Source organism: Polistes dominula, unplaced genomic scaffold, assembly GCF_049000335.1.
Source record: "Polistes dominula isolate Pdom_NZ unplaced genomic scaffold, Pdom_raw_medaka contig_73, whole genome shotgun sequence".
Lineage (NCBI taxonomy): Eukaryota > Metazoa > Arthropoda > Insecta > Hymenoptera > Vespidae > Polistes > Polistes dominula.
Genome location: NW_028300951.1, coordinates 8,904,228 through 8,926,787, shown reverse-complemented (window position 1 = coordinate 8,926,787; position 22,560 = coordinate 8,904,228). Strand labels below are relative to the sequence as shown.

Genomic DNA, 22,560 nt, shown 5'->3' with positions numbered 1-22,560 from the left:
ATTCAATAATTGTCTATAACCAAGAAAAAAAAATGGTTAAAATAGCATTGAAAATCAAAGTATTGCTGGAGAATATTGAAGAATTGAAATCATCAGGGAATAATCACAATTGGTATTTCAAATTTAAATGTACCAATTGCGGCGAAATAACAAAGAAATGGTGTTCTATTTCTTTAGATGATACCATCCCAAGTACTAAAGGGAACGCAGTTAATCATTTTTTAGCTAAATGCAAGCTTTGTGGTCGTGAGATATCGATGACTATTTTAGAAGATTCTATTAAATCATTCACTGCTGATGATCAAGGAAGATTTAAGGATATCGTTACATTAGATTGTAGAGGATTAGAACCATGTGATTTTTCTGCACGAGAAGGATGGATTGCTAAAGCTATCGACAATGGTACTGAATTTAGGGATGTTGATTTATACGAATACGAATGGATTGAATATTGTGAGAAAATAAAGAAACCTGTTGGAATAACTGAAATTGAACACAAATTTGAAAGAGTTAAATAAAAATATCTATTTATATAAATGTATATATATATATATATATATATATATATATAAATATTAATTAATTCTTATTTAGACTTTCCATATCTTTTTTTTTATTGATAATGAAGTGTACGTATAAACATATGTACTTGTTTTTAATTAACGATTATTAGATTGTTTTTATACGTTATACTCATTATTGTATTATTTTCAACAATGAATATTTTGTAATAGCAATTTAAAATGGTTCTAAAATAATATTAAATTAAAATTATCGTAAAATAAATATTTAAATTTACGTTTATATTAACAATGTACAAAGTCTTTGAATAAAACAATAATTTCTTAACTCACATATGAATGTTTGAATTGAAATGAATTACCAGTAAAAAAACACGATGAGATCGTAAAGGATATAAATCGTATCGAGACACATAAGTCTAACGACATAATATAATTTATTTATAATCATATAAAAAAACCATTTAATTTTATAAATGGCTGAATACAGAGGAAATATTCATTCGCAACAATTATTTTGCTAATTCCTCTGAATATGTCCAAACCTGTCAATTGTTGCCAAAAACAAATGTCTGTAATTATGATCACAAATTAACATTCTCAAATTTCTTTAACTATATTATTATTATTATTATTATTATTATTTAAAAAAATTAACGAATGAATTTGAAATAGAAAATTTGTTTAAATTTGAAATATATATTATATTAATAATGTACTTAAAGTTCTATACTTCTGGAATGTATTTTAAATGGAACTAATTAAAATAATGATTACTTTAAATACGTATTAATTCATCTTGACGTAGTAGTTTGTAAAATTATAATCTTCATTGATTAAAAACTAAGTCTGTACAGTTTGTAAGTATAAAAGTTTGAATTATTTCATATAATCTAAGCTAGCTTAGAAACGTAAAACATATTTCTTATTATTACCGGGATATTTTTTCAACCGGTTGTACAATGTACAATTAAAAAAAGTTTTTCTTCAGCGATATGCGTAAAATAAATGACAAGAAATATGAAAAGAAATATTCTAGACATTTTTTTAAATCATTGGTTATCTAAACTTCTAATTTTACTAACACTATATTTTTCTAATGATCTCTCTTTACTATGCTTTTCTAATACCTAACACAAATAAATATCATGTGCGCATTACATTCCATTGCTCATTAAAAAGAGATTTAACATATAAATCACATATAAATAATCATTTCTAAAATGTATTAATCTAACAATAATAAATAACTCTATCAGTCTATTCTCACAAAAATATCACTGCGACTGAAACTATTATCTTATTCTTTTATAATCACCAGAGTCAAATCTTTGTGCATCCTGTTTAGAGAGTAAATATCACATTTACACAGAACGTTGAATCAGCTTTTCCTTGTTTTTTTCTTCTTTCCTTTCGTACGAAATAACCGGAGTATTTTGTATTTGTTAATTTATTACAATAAATATTACTTAATAATATCTATCTAGTTAATATATGTTTTAAAGATTATATTCGAACATTGATATTAAATAACAATACTTTTTAATAACACGCATTGACGTAGCATTGATTAAATTAAGATAGGCCATTTAATCGGCGATTATGTTCTTATCTAACGAGCAAAATTACGCACCAAAGAATTGACTCTGATAGATCGTAAAGATTTACAAATTTTTGTTCTAACGCAATACAAATAATTTCTTTCCTACATAATTAGAAATAAACATTTTAATAATCATTTTGAATGATTCAATGTTATTAGTGTATATGCGCAATTAGTATTTTGTTTGTTTAATAAACTAAATAATTCTATAGTACTATTCTAGATTATCATCTTTGGTATGGTAATGGGAAGTATGCTTATTCTATCGACAGCAATGTTCATTTCGCCAGTCTGAATAATTGATATTACTCTTTAAAGGTATGTATATCGTAGATATAGGAACATTATGAGTAATGTTGATGAATTACAATACGCCACTTCGTTTAGTTCTACAGTTTTTTTTTTTTTTTTTTTTTTTTTTTTTAATTAATATATATGCAGTTGCTGTGAGAAAAAGAAACCAAATGTTTCGGGTAGGATTCTTTCTTTTTTTTTTTTTTAATATATATACTATACATTTGTAGAGTATACTGAAAAAATAAAATGTAAGTAAAACTTATACTCTTTTGCAGGACGTATGAAGAATCTATTTGCGCGCGATAATCAAATAATATTGATAAAAAATCTAATAAAATTTCAATGAGCAAAAATATTTCAAAATGATTGTGCGTACTGCGTTTATTCTGCGATAGAACAAGTTTTTTTTGTGGGATAAATTTGGGCCGTATTCATTGGGTACACAATTTAAGGAATTCCCTAATATCTAATTGATTATTATAGTTTTTCATTATTACCTACCTGTTTATGTTTCTGCTAGATGTGAATTCCTAGATATTTCCTATATGAATAGACTACATGCATTTATTTATTTATTTTTTTGTTATCTCGTTAAATATTTCGTTTAGTATTCGCTCGTATTTAATATTTTTTGACGATAGTTTCTTTTTAAGAGGAATTTTTCTTATCTCAAGCTTGTTTTTTTAAAAAGATTAAAGCGACACCTCCGAATAGGCCCGTTAGACTAACAGTCCAAAGATTTCTACAAATTTATTAGAATTTAACTTTTATCTCTTTGAACATACTACTTTAATACGGTTCAAGAAAACCTAATTATGAAAAATCTCAATTTAAATGTTTAATAATAATATGTATCCTATTAATGTGCGAACACTTGTTAGAAATATTATCTTGTGAAGTTTTTAAATCGTCAAAATGTGTGAACGAAATTAAAGCGAAAATATATATTATATATAGGTTTATATAATATATATAAGAAGAAGAAAAGACAAAAAAAAAATAAAATAAAGAAAATAATCAAAATACTTGAAGCGTCGTTTAAATTGTGTGTAGAGACAACAAGAATGATGCCTACAAAATATTATGCAACATCTTTCAATTACGAATGGGTCTTCTTACCACTTACAGAGACAGGGCAGAAAAATACATCGATTCGTTTAGCGTAATTCATTAGAGTTGTCACACAGCATTCGGTAGTAATTCAGCTATAGTATATTATTTTTCTTCCATCGTTATCTCTGCCATCTTAGATCCCCTTTAATCTTCAGTGAAATGATATTGTTACAATTCGATGATTAAAAGTACGCTAACGAAATTCGGAGAGAATACAAAGAACGTTCCTGAAAAATACTTACAGCAGATTCTTTCTTTCTCCGTCATTCGACAGTGTATTTTTGTTCTTTTTTTCTTTAAAATTATCAATCGACGATCTACCTATCTATATAAATTTGAGTATTTTCACGATTATATTACTCTCATTATATTGTTTCTTTTATTATATTTTATCTTTTGTATCATCTTGCATGCACCCGAGCAGTAGTAATTTTGTAAATTCATCAGTCGTAATCAGGTTGCATCGTAATGACTGTGAAACAAGGGTTTCTTTTTTTTTAAAGTCGAATGCTGTATGTGTGTTCATAGTCAAAGTTACCACACAACGGAGTTTGTGGTCGTGTATCGCTGAAGAGAAGAAATTCAGCTTTTCTCATTCGTGAAAGGATGATTTGGTATTTTCTATAAATAATAGTAATAATAGTAGTATTGATAAGCATCATAGTGTTAAGTTCAAGGCAATTCGTCAGACAGTACAGGCTCTAAACATGTTTGCTTTAATGTAGCTGATTGATCTTCCAGACTACGTTTTAAACCTTCTATAGTTTGCATCAACATTTGTCTTCGTAATTGGGTAAGCTGTTGTTGAAATAGTTGAGAGTCTTGAATATTAGCGTTGGATTCCGCAGCTAAACGTTCTTGACGTAGTTGTGCTACTTTCTCCTTCAAGGATCTTCGAGAATCATCTGAATAATCCAGTGATACGATAGAGTTTAGAAATGATCTTCTCGGATAAGGGACAACGAAGTTTGTGAAAATATTTGAGGGCTCACCGGTGTCATCGGTGGCCGTATCACCATCTGAATTTCTTAGTAACATTTGATTATGATGATGATGACCTAATGTCTTTTGTATCCTACCGTAAGTTACACTACCGGCGTAAACCTTTCTTTTAACTGGTTCACTTTGAGGACAGTAAGAAGAACCTTCCTTGATCGGGCCCATGTCGATCGATCTGTGAAATGAAAGATAATGAAACAATATATCAAACATATAGAATGAGGAATAAATCATCAAAATTTGTGCATCTATTTCGATTCTTAGAATATTCCACCTGAACGTCATCAGAGGAGGTCTCCGCCTGATGTCACACTTTTCTTCAGAATCCGACGAACTAGAAGTCACACCTTCTTCCTTCATCGATCTTGAAACTCTCGAATCCTTCCTATTATCTATCGTTAGTCGTGAAGAATCTCTATGCTGTTGTTGTTGCGGAAAAAATTGAGTAGTCTTATTTGAGAATGAACCTTGGGATGGTTGACACTCTGTTGTTTCAATACCAGAATGAGGTACTCCATTGCAATTTAACAGTACACGAGCTCGTCCATTATCTTTTCCACCAGTCGTAGGACAAACACGTACACGAGAATGAACGAGACTTCTGCTAGGTGAACTTTGCGGTGTTCTTCTAGCTACGTAAGGTGAATCAGGACAATTGGAAAGTTCCTGTTTAAATGGAACGTCCCTTGATATGTTTCCGCACGAATTTCTTTCCATAAATCGATGAACCGGAGAACAGGGCTGTGTAAATTGTCTTTTCGGACTGGTATGTTCTATATCCCTGATATTACCGCTCTGTAATTCTGGTTGAGAATTTCTACTTTTGGATAAAGCAAGTTCGATGTTCAATTCGGTGTTCTTGATTAATTCGACGCGTTTGTTCGCCAGGCCATTATGAAACTTTCGTGACGGCGAGGGTACGATCGGTAAGGGGCTTTGATTCTTTTGCATATTTACCAAGATATTTTCAGCTTCCATAATCAACTCGCGATATTTCCTGTCGGCTTCCTTATCCGCTTCGATAAGTGCTATTTCTGACGCGAATGTTGTCATATATGTGTTTCCAGTGACCTGTCTTCTCACAATATTTCCATTAACGTAACTCACCTGTTAAAATAAAGTTTAATGAATTAAGTGAAATTGACGTTAAGTGCATTATTATCTTTTTTCTAATTTTATTTTTAGTTAATAATTAATTATTATCAATTATTTAGCGAATTCAGTGTTCCATAAGTTAAAACTTTGAATCCTGGATTTTACATCTATTTGTTAAAATACTAATAATAAGAAAACTACAAATCTTTATTGTTGGAATTTAGTAGAAATATTTGATTTGAAAAAGGTTTTATTTAGAGCGCACAATTTGTAAGTGACAATCACTGTTTGCGGTTTATTGAACTAAATGTATTTTTTGATGCAAATGGGTTGAGCTTATAATTAGATAATCCAAGGATAAATTATTAATTTGAGAAATAAAATGGCTGAATTCGCGACAATAATTAATGTATTATTAATAAACGATGATTACCGAATTAGAACGTCTTTTGACGACCTCGTTTTCGACGATCGTAGGTTGAACCATCGATTGATTATTATCGTTCAACCTCATAGGGGATAGATTTTTATTAACATCGTGTTTCTTACGACGCAGGCATATAGGCGTTCCACCCACGCTTCTACTACCCTGATTAAATCCAGAATTCTTTAGCAACATTCTCTCTACCAAGACTCGATTTAAATTCGCTGTCTCGTCGTCCAACTTTTCCATGTTTGGTTTCCTACGTTGAGAGATTCTCTTCTTTCGTTTCTCACTTTGTTTTTCATCTGTCTTCTTATAACGAATACTTTGCCTCTTTGCAGCGTTCCTTATACTCATCGTCCTAAAAATAAAATCACTATATTAGCTTTATGGTAATAATTGTACGATAATATATTCACTAGTTGTCTTTAATTTTTCATTCTTAATTTATTGATTATTTGCATTTCAGTTCTTCAACGATCGTTCTTTAATCAAATGTATATTTTTTAAAAATAATCAACAAATATTTAGATAATAATAAAACATTATTAATAATTATAATTGTTTCAGAAAGTAAAATTTTAGAGAGTAAACTGACAGTCGTCCCTTATTTCATAACACACTTTACTTTAAATTATTAAATTATTATAAAAATTTGAATTACATTACTCTTTTTCAAATTAATTTTAAAATCGTTACCTCTGTGGAAGAATTTCATCCTTGTTTCTACGTTTCAAAAATGATTCCCTCAACCTTGTACCACGCCTGCTAAGTTCGCTCGTAAACGTGAAGTAAGTACAATGACCGGTATTGGGAAAATTTCCTGTACAATCGAGATTATCTAAATCGAGGAAGGAACCATTGTCGATGTAATCAAAATCGTTTTCGAAGGGATCGTTCTCATCACCACCATCTTGACCGGTATCAACGTCTGATAAAGAGTCAATGTAATCCTCGCAATCGGTTGGGTCGCTATCCGACAAGATATCAGTTTCCTTTTCGTAGACGTAACTTTCATCGAATTTTCCCATCATCTCGTTTAACGTAATGTCATCCTCGGATGAACGACCACTCCTTGTTACCGATGATCCAGATGAACTACTGCTGCTTGTACGACGTTGCATAGCCAATGGTATTTTTGGTTTGATATCCATGCCTGGTAGGATCCTCCAATTTTGATTGATCCTACAGAATAAAAATATGTCGTTAATATGATTTATGAATTAAAATAACTCATATAAGAAAGAAAATATTGTGCAGTTAGTTATCTTATTATATATAGGGGCTATCCTTGTCCTTCGATCTTATCCGTTAGTATCCTTCGTTCACGATGAAAGGCTAATATTTGTTGGAAAGTTCGAGTGCTTACTCAAAGGGGAAGGTCGAGATGGGATATGACAGATATGGTAGGGATGGACGTTGTGACGCGCGTGATATGTTGAGAATCTTTTGATGGGTTGGGTTGAAGAGGGAGGGAGGGAGGAGGTTAACAGTGGGGGGAATAAATCAAGCGAGATCGTCATCGTTTGTATTTACCTACGTCATCGAACACGTCAAAAGGCTACATTAACTTATCTAACTTTGATCGATTTAATCTGAATTATCCCAGCTAGGTTTTATTTAGAATTATTTATTTTTATCCCTAGACGTTAAATCATTTTTTATTAAAAAAAAAAAAAAAAAAAAGAACCAAAAGCAAGTCTCTTTTAATTATGTACGATAATTAAATTGTTCAATATGACTCTTCGGCTTTAAGTTGATTTCGTTTGAATATTTCTCCATAAACCAACCAAGTATATCGGACCATCTACATTTACACGCTGACATACTGGAACTTCTGAAAACACGTTTAATGTTCTATTCACATTGTTCATCGTCGTTTCCTTTGATGTCAACACCGTTCCCGTAAGAACGAACGAGAACGTATTTGCTATTTGCGTTGGCTATCCATACCTTTCATGGGTAAGAGAGTTCATATTATCGATCGTCTCTACCTTTCATTCTATATCTTTTATATGAATTTCTAAACGATATTCACAATTAAATTCAACTGATTGTTATTATTTACGATCGGATCTATTGATATCATTGTATGTACTGTTCACACAACTCTTTTTTCAAAAAAAAAAAAAAAGAAAAAAAAACGTTTCTGAATAATTTTATTATCATAGATCGGATTGGAAATTGATTTCTCAAAGATATTAGTTTAGATAATCAAAAAAAAAAAAAAAAGAAACAAATTTGTATAAGTTACTAACGGACTACGTCCAGCGCTGAGACTTTCTTGACGGTGTTCCTTTTTGGTTAAACTTTCTCTCGTGCTGTTAACATTGACGTCACTTGCGCTACCAGAAGATTCAGTCAATTTGAGACCTGAACTACTGCTAGTCTCATCGAGGGTTAGCCTAGATTTGAATCCAGTTGTGCTGGAACCAGAAGAATTTGCCGACAACCAAGGATTCGTTCTTATTCGTGATCGTTCACGTGGTGATTGTACGGTTGGTGAAACTAGTGGGGGAGGTATCGAGGATGGTATAGGAAGATTGTTCCTTGAGGAATCAGCTGAGAAAGATTCTGTTCTTCTATGGGAATTTTCTTGCTGTCTTTGTGGAGTCTGCGGTTGTTGCTGCTGTTGTTGCAATTGTTGTTGCGGTTGTTGTTGCTGTTGTTGTTGTGGTTGTTTTGATCCATGATTGATCGGGGGGGCTTCGGAGCTCTGCAAACATTTCTTTCGATGTACATAGATAACATTATTTAAATCATAATTAAATGTTCAATATTTTCCCTTTTTCCTCGTTGGACTTGTTTTCTTAACGAGCACTTAATTAATTAGATTAAGAAAGAAACAAACAGAACTGTGTACACTTGATATATGTTTAAAAAGATAAAAAAAAAAAAAGTAAAAGAAAAGAATACAAACAAAAAGATATAATATCTAAAATGAAGAGAGAACTTTATCTCGTTAATTCATTAACGAGGATTAATTTGAACGAGAAAGTAACGAAGTTTATCTTGGCAAATCGATCTGTTCCATGTAGAATGAAGAAGAAAAAGAAGAAGAAGCAGAACACAGAGAGGGTGCGTTCATTTTTCATTCCTTTCTAGTATACGGTACGAGGACGAATTCGCGTTTCTCGAGAATAAGGGGGTGTGGTTTGAAGAGAAAAAAAAGTGTGGAAAAAAATGAAAAAGCATTGGAAATAAAAAAGAAAAAAAAAGAGAAAGAGAAAGAGAATGGGAGCTTGGAAATAGGGGCAGGGAAGGAAAGGGGATGAAGGGGGTAGGAAACTCAATAATGCTTTTCCGTAGACCGCTCGTTTAAGCGCTTCCGCGAAAACGTCCGTTCGATTGTACCAGACGGCGTGGAACGGTTCGACCATCACCACCCACCACCAACCACCGCCATCAGCAGCAGAAGCAGAAGCAGAAGCAGAAGCAGAAGCAGAAGCAGAAGCAGAAGCAGAAGCAGAAGCAGAAGCAGAAGCAGAAGCAGAAGCAGAAGCAGTAGTAGCACCAAAGAGGATGAACAGGAGAATGAGGATGAGAAGAGAAATCCCTTTTTTCTCGAGTGGGTGCTGAATTCGTCGGTCGTTCGGTCCACGGGTTTTGAGAAAAATTTCGCACTGTATCATCCTCCTGTTGCTGTCGTTTTTCATTCTTTCCTTCGATCGGCCGTTACCAGAATACGAGAATAGTTTTTTAATCGTCTTTCATTCACTACTTTTATCTCTATCGTATTCTTTTCATCCGTTTGTATATGGACAGCACTTTTTTCGGAAAGATGGAGAATTCTGTTTTCTTTTTTTTTATACTCGTTTTAAAAATAAAAAAGAAAAGATATTCTTCTTTCGACATATTTAACGATTTATTTATTCGTAATAATACTATGTTTTTTTTTGCTAAGGGTAATACTTTGATCAAAAATTAGTATTGATGATTGAACAACGTTTTAATTTTTTTTTTTTTTTTAGATATCTAAATAATCTCGAGTTTTCTTACAGTTGATACGTCTTTGTTTAATTTCTATTTCTTCTTTTTTTAATTTAAAATTGATTACTGTTCGAATTTTTATTTCTTTTCTTTTTTAAATTAAAATGCTAAAAATTTAATTTATCAATATATTAGATACCAATCGATAATTGACGAATAATTAAAGGTTCTCATTAAATTATAAATAAAAAAAAAAATAGAAGGAGAAATAAAAAAGAAAAAAAAAGGATGGAAAAAGTATTGTTCGTTGGACTATTCGAAAATCGATTTGAATGAAAGGTCTATAGAAATTATTCTCGTATATATACACACACACACACACACCTATATATATATATATATATCTATTCTCACTCGTATTAACGTTAATGATCCGTTCTCTCGCGAATCGCTCGTTATCGGCTAAAATCGGTGTGGCTTTCGTGGGAAAATATAAGAGAAGAATGGTAGTTCTCGTTTGTATTGAACCGTGAGAAGTCTCGTTCTAAAATGTATAAGTTTCGTTTGTGCTAGGTGAAAAAGAAGGGTGGGAGTAAGACAGGTGTATGAGTCAGAGAAAGAAAGAGAAAAAGAAAGAGAGAGAAAGATGTCGTTGAACCCGAGACGTCAAAGCATCATAAGATCTTTAAGAAAGAAAGAAAGAGAACCACCAACTAACCAACCAACCAACCAACCAACCAACCAACCAACCAACCAACCAACCAACCAACCAACCAACCAACCAACCAACCAACCAACCAACCAACCAACCAACCAACCAACCAACCAACCAACCAACCAACCAACCAACCAACCAACCAACCAACCAAAGGGGTTTACTAGTAGGTGGTTCTGTGAAACGATGCTAATCTCCCTACGACGAACGCGAACCTTCGTCTTCTGTCTATCAACACTAAAAAAGGGAATTCTAAAGAAACTTTCTACTTCCGTGTCGTTATATTAATTGAGAAGCCATCGTTATAGATGAGACACCTCTGATGATATCCTGCACAATTTTTAAGTAAGATAATATATTTATATTTGTTTATTTTATATTTTATGAGCCGTTTACCCCTTGCCCGATCGATTAATTTAACGATTATATAGTTAACTTTAACAATCATAAATATTCGTGTTTAATTGATTTGGTTTTGTGAACGGCTCATAATACGTTAATAATTCAATTTTACATTACAACCCTCTATATAATGCCGCGTAACTTCGAAATTTTATATTTTAATATTAGAATTATCAAAATTGTCAAAATAATCGGTTTGAATACTTGTTTTTATTAAAGTTTGATATAAATCAATTTGCGATTTGGATTATCAAACAGGAATTCATATTTTATTTTATAACTGCAACATATTTTACATCCTACAAACTCTCGTGATAAAAAATAGGATTATAGAGGGTTGGGTGTAAACGATCTAGGAATTGTTTTTTTTTTTTTTAATTAGGTTAATTAGAAAAGAAAGAAATGATAACTTACAAGCGTATTTAGCTTGGCCGGGGTGCTGGTTCTAACGTCCTTGAGCTGCTTACTGTCACCGGTCATGTTCGTAGACTTGGTAGACTCTGAGTTAGATCTGTCTTCGATCCTCCCCGCATTTCCCTGCGCCCTACCTTTATTGTTACTTTGAAAATAATGCGTGCCCGTCCTGATATTGATGTAATACTCGGGCGGAAAGCTCGTACCGGGCGACGTACCGTCCGTCGAATATCCGGTACTGTAGGCACTTTCCGGAGACGAAAGATTCACGCTTCCGGTACCACCGGACGTACCGGAAGAGGTGGTCACCGTTCCAGCGTAACCACCACCAACACCACCACCAACACCACCACCAACACCACCACTGGATCCACCGTGCAATCGAATCCCGTCTACGCCGTTCTTTGTTGGAGAATCCACAGGATGTACCTACAAATTCATAAATTCAGAATTTAGTTCAATTCTTAATAAATATCAAGAATTATACAAAATATTAATTTATAATGTAAAAAAAAGGAACGTAAATTTTTATTGACAGTAAGCACAAAAATGTACATTGTTTGATTTTTGGTATATTATTATTAAAATTATCTTTAATAATCTTTGATATTTATTAATATATTCAAACATATAACTTTGGTTCTGTATCGTATATAAAAAATAATGATCATCAATTAAATTTAACAAAATGGGGTTGTTGTACATCAAGTTTCAATTACAAAACACACACACACACACACACACACACACACACACACACACACACACACACACACACACACACACACACACACACACACACACACACACACACACACACACACACACACACGAGTTTTATTATTTTAATATTAAATTCGAATTGTGCTAGGATAACAAATAAAATTCTATGTAAAACGATACGATAGATTATATTTTATAATATTATCCTTTCACCTTCGTCGTTCGATGAAGCAAAAAAAAAAAAAAAAGGAAAGAAAAGAAGAAAAAAATTCAAGGACAATATAAAACCTGGAGATTATTAATAAAAAAAAAAAACAAAAAAAAATAAAAGAATTACTACACAAAAAATGATCTACAATTAAGAATAAAAATGATTGAATGTAATAATTAGTCAGACGAAAAAAATGGTGAGAAAACTATTATTATTATTATCAATTTTATCGATTTATTATAGGAACGAAAATTTATCGAGAAAAGTCACTAAAGATAGTATAATAAATTTCAATAGCTTTTGTCGACGTTAAAAGCTCTCGCCTCTTCTACTTGTTACAACGTTTAAAGATCGAGAAGTACATTGGGGTAGGAGGTAAAGCGACTAGGTAAGTAGCCTTGTAAAAGGTTAGAGAAGAACCAGCGGTGAGGTTATAATTGGATAGCTAAGGTAAAATGAGGAGAAATTAGAGAAGCAAAAGGAAGAATAGAATGAGATAGTGAGAATAATGAAAGAAAATGAAAGAAAAAAAGAAAATGAAATGAAAAAGAGATAGACATAGAGATAGTTGTAAAGTAGAGAGAAAAAAAAGAAAAGAAGAGAGTGAGATATATAAAAGACAACTTTGCTTTTCTAGGGTTGCGAAACAACAGGGCGGCTGTTTTTCTCTTATGTTAGATAGACCTTGGGCGAGAATACTAAACTAGGTCTTTTTACCTTCGTTTCTCTCCTTCAATCTTTCTTCTTTCTTCTTTCTTTTTCTTTTTCTCGTTAGCAACGAAGACTTATAAGAAAAGGGGTTTGTTAGGGAGGAAGAAGAAGAAGATGAAGAAGAAGAAGAAAAAAGTCGTATATCCGCGGAGTGAACGCCTCTAAGAATAAACTTGGAGGTTAAGATCGTTGAAAAAGGGGGATGGAGAGAGAGCAAAGTGGTTAGCACGTTGCAATCTCTAAGATCGATAAAGGGGTTTATCAGAGAGTGGCTACTTAGACATTTTATGTTTACTAAACTTTTTCTATTATTTGTACTTCAGGTTCTGAAGTTTATCGTCTGTTAGATTGGAATTGAAATATTTGGGGAATATTTAACAATATCGAGTAATTTGATATAATTGATGAATTATAATATATCAAATTACAATTTGATTGATGATCATTATTTAGAATATGTTTTAAATCAGTTGGAATAAATTGCACTTACTTGATGCAAAGCAGGTGATCTATTGGCACTGTGACTTCTAGGCGAGTTGCAGTTAGAGTCGAATCCTTTATCCCCTTTTTTACGATCCTTCTTTTTCTTAGATCGCACAATGTGTGCCTCCATCCACGTGCGCAATTTCGTCCCGAACATGATGCAATTGATTCCGTTCAACGGATCGTTGTCACCTCGAAAATGCACAAGTGGATAGAGGTCGACACACCTTTTAAACGGCTTTAAATTTTATTTTTATATTTATCTATCCACTCGTTCATCGAATACATGTCTCCGTTCCAACTTGAAACGGTCTATTCTGTGAACAATCAAATAATTATTGCGTTTTTAAAGTATTTTATTACTTTTATCCAAGATTTTTTATTATACTAACTAGGGATGCCCCGCTACGCGTTGCTGTGGCTCACAATCAGTCCGATACACAAGTCTTTAAGTCAACGAATTACCTTTTACCGCCATCTGTTAGAATCTTATCGAACTAACAGAGATAATCATGACTCTTTAAATTGAGATATAAACTATTCTATCTTTCAAGTTGAATGAAACTGCACACAGTGTACAAAATTTGATTAAAATCGGTTCAGTAGTTTAGGAGTCCATTGCGGACAAACAACGTGACACGTAATTTATATATATTAAGAAGATTTATTTTCTTCTTCCCTCCAGATTAAAAAGTTTCAGTATTTTTATACGTACAATTTGAATGTAGTAAATTATTAAAATTTCGATAAAAAGCGATTGATTTTTATTCAATAACGCTACAGAATTTTTTTTTTTGCTCCTGCATATAATTTAAACGAAAAAATTAATTGAAATATCAAAGATTTGTTTAACGATTTATCCATTAGAATTATTTGAATGTAACACGAATAAGGGAATTTATCTTTTTTTTTTTTTTCATCTTAATATAAATCCTTGGCACACTTCCATACATATATTTCTACGATTTCTTTCAAGGATATTATCTTGGTATGATTTTTCAACCAATGTATTTTGTAAATGTCGTTCTCGCATAAGTGCACGTGTAGTAATCCATAGAGTATCGAGTAACCGATTACGATCATCGATTCCCTGTAGACTATCAGCAAGCAAGTTTCATTCTCGCATATTTTGTCTCGAGTTACTATGTCGTATAAGTATACTTATATACTATTATAATCATGATATAGGTATAGATATATGTAATACATATTTCGAAAGACGATACATGTGTCTTTTTGTGATCAACATTATCGTCTTGAATTATCACTATTTAAATGCAAAATTGACATAAAACATTTCTTTTTTTTTTTTTTTTTAACATGTGTTGAATATCACGTTAATTTTATATGACTTATCACGAATTTGTTATTACGTTGCAATATTATTTAGAATGGATAAATTAAAGTGTATTTATCTTATTGGTAAAATTTATACTTAGTTGTTCATAGAATTTAAAAGATAAATTGTTTATCGTTCATTCAACTCACTTAAGTTGTCGTCATTGTTTAAAAAGCCTTTCTTTCTATCTTTTTATTCTATTAGCGTGGATAGCCAGCACGTTTCTCTCCCAGTGGCCATTTTTCGATCTCGGGAGATGAATCTGTAACAAATTCATTTGAATATGTTAAAATAAATAACAAATACAATTATTAAATATAATAGAAATTTTATTTATTTTATTATAATTTGTTTTATTGTATTGTTGATACTATTTATTAAATATTTATATATAGAATATTCTCATTTCTAATTCAATCATTTGTAAATGAAATTCAATCTTTTTGTAAATCAAATATTTACTACAAAAATCGTTAGAAGCTTTAATTATAAATTTGTTGATCATTGGTGAACATAATGATAGCAAAATTTTATGCATTATACAATTTTACCACATTTTCTTAGGATTAAAAGGTCGAGTTTTAGATCCAAGGGTCTAAATTTGAAATGCAAAATGTTGAATTTGAAATACAAACACTCGAATTAGAAGTACAAACGTTTGAATTTGCAATTTAAATGGTTTAATTAGAAGAACAAAATGTTGAATTTAGAATCCAAAGGTTTGTGAACGTTCAATGCAAAAGGTTTAAATTTGAAATGCAAACGTTTAAATAGGAAGTACAAAAACGTTGAAAGTAACAAGAAAAAAAAAATAAATTGAATAGAAAGTACGAAAAAAAAAATTGTACGCACTATGTAATATTAAAATGCAATGTATGCAGACGTTATCTAGAGAATTGTTTATTTGCGAAAAGACGAAGAAAAATCTCTTGGGATGGCATCAAGTAAGGTAAAAATTTATCCCGAAGGATCAATCGGATGCTGTACACGTCGTCCCGATCCCATGGACCAGACACCAACGTGTTTTTCGTGCTTTTCGTGTTTTTCACTTCCGATCACGTACTGTCATGCGAAAAAAGGGGAGAAAAAGAAGAAAAAAAAGGAGAAAAAAAAAAGAAGGATTTTCCTGATTCAATCATTCTCATCAACGCCATATCTTTTCTGTCCCGTGTTATCTCGTGAGACTTGTACCGATTCCGAGAATATGTTTCCTACTTTCTATTTTTATCTCTTCTCTTTCGCATTACTTTCCTTCCATTTTAATCTTCGTTCCTTTTACAATAATTTTCATCATCCTCGAGCAAATTAAAATGAAGCAGCGAATAATTTCATAATAATTATATTTTATTATCTTCATTAGTTTAATATAATCATATATTTTCAAAACTATATGTTATTGAAGTATTTACAAATAACAATATTTATAATAATTAATAGCTAAAATATGTTTTATTTTATCCTTTTTTAATTTTAGTAAGAAACGTAAAATTGAGGGAAGAATCGTATCATTAACTCTACTTTAAGCCTTTTTCAATTTCTACGAAAATATCTTCCATTAGGATAACCTAAATCCGTCGGAATTCGATTAAGTATGTTAATTGTTCGTGAAAGTGTTAAATTCGTAGCGGTATTCTGTAATTCCCTTTGTCTTTCTTTTCAACGCTAAAACTTAATCTCTTTTTCTTTTTTATACACTGCTAGTGTTAATCCACTCATCTGCATAATGTTTCGACTAAATTCGACTTTACAACATAGGGTTGTGTCATACCAAACTTTCTCAAATTACTCTTCGATCCTACACACCCTACAATTATTTTCTGTTTGTAATATGTATCTCGAGTATAGTATATATCACTTGTGAATATCATTACTATGATTAACAAGTTCGTCGCCCAGCCCGTTTCGGTTGAGTTTCTCGCCAGGCCCAAAATTCAACTGTTGGCGCGCCGTAACGTAAAGAAGCGATAAGTAGAAATATCAACAATGCAACCCGAGTATTATGGTTATATTATATTATTATATTTTATTTACCGAAAATAATAAAATATAAAAATATCTTTTATTTATCGAAAATAATAAAATATAAAACTATCTTTTATTTACCGAAAATAATTTTGTTTCGAAATGGGAAATGTGATAAGTTTTTTCAACTAAAAATACTATAACTTCAACAAGAAGAGCGTCACCGTATACGGTGACAGGGCCCCGGGGAAGCACGCCCGTTTCCGGTATACGGTGCTATGGCGACGAACGTGTTAAATTCGATTATGGGTGGATGATAAATCAGCCCGTATCGTAGTATTTCGTTAATTACATAGTATATAACATTTTTATAATAACAGTTAACAGATAACAAAAAAAAAAACAGATCATTTTGATTATTGTTTATATAAATTCAAATAAAATAAAATTTGACCGTTGTCAGAAGAATATTTTTGTGAATGTCAATTTGAAATGGTTACGAGACAGAAATAGGTAGGTAGGTTTTAATCAAGGTTTAAGTTTACCCTTCGGTATCATCGTTATTATGGCATGGTACTACTCGCGATAAATTACAGAGGGTAGTTGCAGTAGCTTTGGCTAACCCTTTCAATCGTATACGACTAGTCCCCGTTTGGCTTGGCAAGCGTAGAAACGGACCACTAACGAGCTCTTGTTTCTAACTAATCGGCAAGCAATCGGCGTTAGTTCAAACGGCTACTCTCGTTACCGATTAAATCCTTTCGTTCGTTTCCTTTTCGGTCTATTTGGCAAATTCAAGATCAAAGGTTTTTTCTTGTTTCTTTTTTTCCATTTCTTTTGAATACTTTCTAGTCACATAAAAAGATTTCTTTTTTATTTTGTTGTGAAAGTGGGGGATGATGTTTTCAAAAATTTTATTCAATTTAAATCAATCGAATGGAATGTCGAAAAAGCTGAAGAAACCTGACCTGATATTAAAAGAGTAACACAAAAAACAGAAATCGGAGATTCATGTTATTTCCGTTTCCACTTTAATTAGTTAACGTCTCAGAAGGTAACCAGGGAAGTTTGGCAAAAGCGCTTTTGACAGGGTGCACCCAAATTCTGAAGGGTGGCTCGCATTACCTAGGGTAAAGTCCTTCCTCTACTTTATCTGTCCTTTATGTGTGTGTCTCTTTTTGTGTGAGTATGGGAAAGGGGGTTTCTGTTCTGAACTTAAACGAGTTGTAGGGTGACGAGAACGAAATGACGAACGTATTAGTCGGGAAGGAAGTTTCAAGGTTTTATTTTTTCTTTTACAAACTTGTCTTTAAAAATTATCGTTAACTTGACCGAACGTTCGTGTCATAAAAGAAATGACTAATTAAACGGAAATTTCATTTTCCTTCCGTAAGAAATTATGCAAAATAAAAAAGTATTATGATCTTTAATCAAACGCAAAAAAAGAAAAAAGAAAAAAATAAACAAAATAGAAAATAAATTTATATTTGTACGATAGTAGTTAAAAATTCGTTCACATAAATTTTCGGTTATGTATTTCTAACTATTGAAATGTTAAATAAAATTTTTTTTATTATTATTCAAATATTTATATTTATTAACCTTTTTTTATACTCGAAAATGAACCAATAAAATTCAAAAGAAACTTTAATGTTTAACTCTTGAAAGTAGTTCGAATAAATATAAATATTCAAACTAAAAATAATTAGTTATAAATAAATAAGCTAATAATTATCATCTCTTTTTCTCTCTCTCTCTTGTGCTCGGTTTTTTTTTTATTTTCAAAATGGAAGTGAAGAAAAGTTTCTAACGCCTGCAAGATTTATCGACGTTTCAAAGTTAACGTGACGTTAAAGCCACGTCCACTCGACCGTCCTGAAAGCCAAGAGGAGTCTCTAACGTTGACGTACTAATACATATATACACACAACAAGAACACACATTTACGAACATACATACATACATATATATATATATATATATATATATATATATATATATATATATATATATATATATAATAGAAGGAGGAAACTTCTCTCTCGATTCTGTCAAGTTTATCTTTAGTGAATCGAGTCCGCTAACTTTCCACGCGGAACGAACTAACTCATCTATACAAGTATATATATATCAGTGTACATGGTGTTTGTGTATTAGTACCAAGTGCAACATAGTTAAGGAAACATAGTATAGAAGAACAAACAAGAGCATCATCATCACAATCTTTATTAAGAAAATAAATTTCAGTTATTTTCTATTTCTTTAAAGATAAGAAAATCCTGGACAAAGGATATGAAATTATTGTCTTCGCTATAACAAGAGAAGAAGACTTATGAATCTTTTTATTTATTAGATTTTCTTTCCTTTTGTTGTCAAAAGTCACTTAAGTCAGGAAGATAAGTTTGACGTTGATAATTTTAGCAACTTTTTCTTCTGTCCTCTCTTTCTATTTATCTAACTTTACGTATTTAATAATCGAATAATTTAATAATTTTATGTATATATTTAAAAATTAATTTATTTATAAATATATCACACAAACACACACACAAAATTTATCAATTATATAAAAATTCAAAAAAAAATTCGATTATTTCTGCTTTTTTGTTGTTTCTTTTCTTTTTAAACGAAAGCCCCCTAGTAGCACAAAATATTGAAAAATATTGAATACATGTGTATTTAATATTAAAAAGAAATTTCATTGCCTTTTTAATATTAAATACACATGTATTCAATATTTTTCAATATTTTGTGCTACTAGAGCCAATATTTTTAGTAAGAACGACATTTTATTAAGGGTAAGAAAATGAAAATAATTTTAGTATCGAAAGATATTTAGGATATAGTTTTGTCTCACTTTTCTCCCTTTAGCGTAGCACGTGCATTGGATTAAAAAACGAACGGAAATTATGGCGGTGCTAGCCCGGTGATTCCCTTTTCCCGGGCAAAATCCCACGGGAGCCCATGTCGCCGGAAATAAAGGTGCCAAGCTGGTTTCGTTGAAGCATATAAGAGAGGGGGAAGAAGAGAAATAAAGAGAGAGAGAGAGAGAGAGAAAGAACATAGTTATACCCACTGCCACTGTTACACGCTCCAAGTGCTTAGGTTCTTTTCGAAGGGGTGCCACAAATATATCTACCAACTCGTATCAACCCCTCTGTGTGCCATCTTTTCGCTCCCGGTTATGAATGTGTTCCTATACCATCTCTTGTCTGTTTAATACGTAAGGATGCATTTTAAAACGTCAAATCAAACACGTTTAGAAAAAAACACACCAAAAATAATTGTAACAGCTGAAGAGACACATCCCTTGTTTTCTATTTTTATATTTTCTTTTATTATTTTATTTTCTGGTGTAAACCTTTTCATTTTAATTAGGAAATAAAATCAGAGATAAATGAACATAATTGAAATTTAATTATTTTTATTATTAGTTAATTCTTAAAAAATGCATCGATATTATTCTCAACATTTTATTATTAGGTGGTTCGGAAAGTCGAAAGTTTCGTTTTTCTTTTGTAAAAATGAAGATAATTTTTGCTTCGAGGTTAAACCTAATCCTTTCAAGTGATCATAAATAGTTGAATTTGATAAATTTAACCTCTAATCGATCTCATGTGTTACTACTTGTCGGTTTGCACCAACTAATGCCATTATTGCGTCAGCAAAAAACGAAACGACTTTCCAAACTACCTAATACTTTCGTTGTTAATTTTATATTTATACGGGGATGGAGTAAAAAAAGAAAAAAAAAGGAAAGAAATATTGTCGGAATTCGAGTAAAATTGTATCCCTTTAAACGGGGTAAAAAAAAAAAAGTTAGTAGCACGTGCGGTACAGACACCAGACCACACGTGGTCGATCGTGCGTAACTGGATGAGACGATATATACAGAAAGTGAGTGAAGGGGTGGGGTGGGGGTGGAAAGTGGGAGAGAAAAAGGGCGTACATATTCAATTATCAACCCTCTGCTAAAGCGTGAGCAACTAATGGCATTGCCAGACAAGCGAGAACTTATAATTTGTTGGCTGGCCAGCCGGTGCACACAGGAAATCCCTGTGGATAACTTTGCCTGACTTTACTAAGAAGACCTTAACGATCATTTCTCTGTGTGTGTATTCTTTTTGAACGTATTTGTGTATATATATATATATATATATATATATATTTGTTTGTGGGTGTGTACGAATAGAAAGACTTTTCTTATATGAAAGAGAGCAACGATTCGAATTTCATCAGACTCGTTGATTCGATTTCATCCCGAACTCTTACATTTTCATTTTTTTTATTTTTTTTTTTATGTTCTACCTTTCCAATTATTTCGTTTGAAATCTTTTTTCCAAGGGTAGTAAATAAGACTTGAAGGTTCTCGAGAGAAAACTTGGAAACAACTTTTACACGAGACTTTCCGAGATGTTCATTTTTCGTTAGACCATCTATTCATTTCTGATTAATATTTACTATAATATATAGTTATAATACATATATATATATATATATATCTAAGAAATTATATATTTAATTATTTTTCTCCTCCTTTATATTTCTATTGCATTTTGAAGGGTTTTAATTAATTAATAAAATTTATTCTTAAATATACTTATAAAGGATATAAAAAAATTTGTAATAACAATTTCAATCAATTTTTATCGTTATTCTCATATAATTATTAACAAATTTCCTATAAATTATATTCATATGCAGATTTATATTTACTTTGGAGAAATGTTGTGCGCCAACATCGAAGTATTTCGATGTTTGCGTTAGCCACTTTGGAAATAGAAAACGTTGCAAGTGGTAGAAACATTTACACGTTTCTATTCGCGTATAGTGACTACGAGATTTTAGAATGCATTTAGAAATATACATTTTTAGAAATGTTGAATTCCATTCGAATGTAAATAAGTAAGTATAGTTAATGCTTTGATATATAGTATAGGAAACATATGCGCGAAAATATCTACAATATATGTGAACAAAATATCTCGATTCATCGACACCATTTTCAAACAAAGAAAAGAAAAAAGAAAAAATTTATTTCTATTTTATTGTAGTATTATGAAATAATATTTCTTATTGTTCTCACGTTATATGACAGCTACATACGTATATTTTTATATTTGCATTTACATTTATATATATATATATACATTGTCAAATCTCGAGTTGCAACGCTACGATAAATCGTGTACACTGCAACACGTACATCTGTTTCCATATGTCCCCCCTCCCCCACGTATGAATTTTATACGTGTATGTATGTATCAAATATAACTAGAGATGGAAATAATAATAAAAAAAAAAAATGATAACGCGTATAGCAGTATAATCACTGTTTTATATATTTCGAATTGAAAAATGAGAAATTGTTTTTTTTAACAAGTATTCACAATTAGTAATAAAACCGTGAACCAATAGATTTTTTTTTTTACCACCAATTATAGAATACTCAGTAAATACATACATACGTATATACATATACGTGTATTACAGTGAATCAAAAGTTCATGCATTGATTGTGTTATAAATTGTATTATTAACTGCATAATGAATTGTTTTTTTTGTACAATTTATTTTGGAAATATTAATAAAAAATACGCACGTACTTGTAACTTCAC

General features: G+C 31.3%; 2 protein-coding genes across 5 annotated transcripts in view; one reads left to right on the top strand and one right to left on the bottom strand.

Annotated features, from left to right (window-relative positions):
- The first annotated feature begins 32 nt into the window (after positions 1–32).
- On the top strand, positions 33–2,624 carry LOC107067880 (CXXC motif containing zinc binding protein). Its single transcript, XM_089172261.1, has one exon. It carries the CDS (start codon positions 33–35, stop codon positions 516–518), a length of 486 nt encoding a protein of 161 aa, XP_089028387.1. The 3' UTR covers positions 519–2,624.
- Positions 940–22,560, bottom strand: part of LOC107067873 (uncharacterized) — a 59,672-nt gene continuing 38,051 nt past the window's right edge. The window contains exons 2-10 of one of the 4 annotated variants that reach the window (XR_001475937.2): positions 15,130–15,242; positions 13,649–13,958; positions 11,514–11,942; positions 8,311–8,768; positions 6,752–7,237; positions 6,062–6,413; positions 4,808–5,640; positions 3,777–4,708; positions 940–3,683 (exon numbers count right to left, since the gene is read on the bottom strand). Coding sequence is in view for 3 of the 4 variants with exons in the window: in XM_015323779.2 (XP_015179265.1) it covers positions 4,207–4,708; positions 4,808–5,640; positions 6,062–6,413; positions 6,752–7,237; positions 8,311–8,768; positions 11,514–11,942; positions 13,649–13,798 (3,210 nt within the window). In the remaining variant the exon portion in view is untranslated. Of the gene's footprint in view, positions 4,709–4,807; positions 5,641–6,061; positions 6,414–6,751; positions 7,238–8,310; positions 8,769–11,513; positions 11,943–13,648; positions 13,959–15,129; positions 15,243–22,560 lie in introns of all 4 variants that reach the window. The other 3 variants (XM_015323781.2, XM_015323780.2, XM_015323779.2) reach the window with 3 other exon arrangements.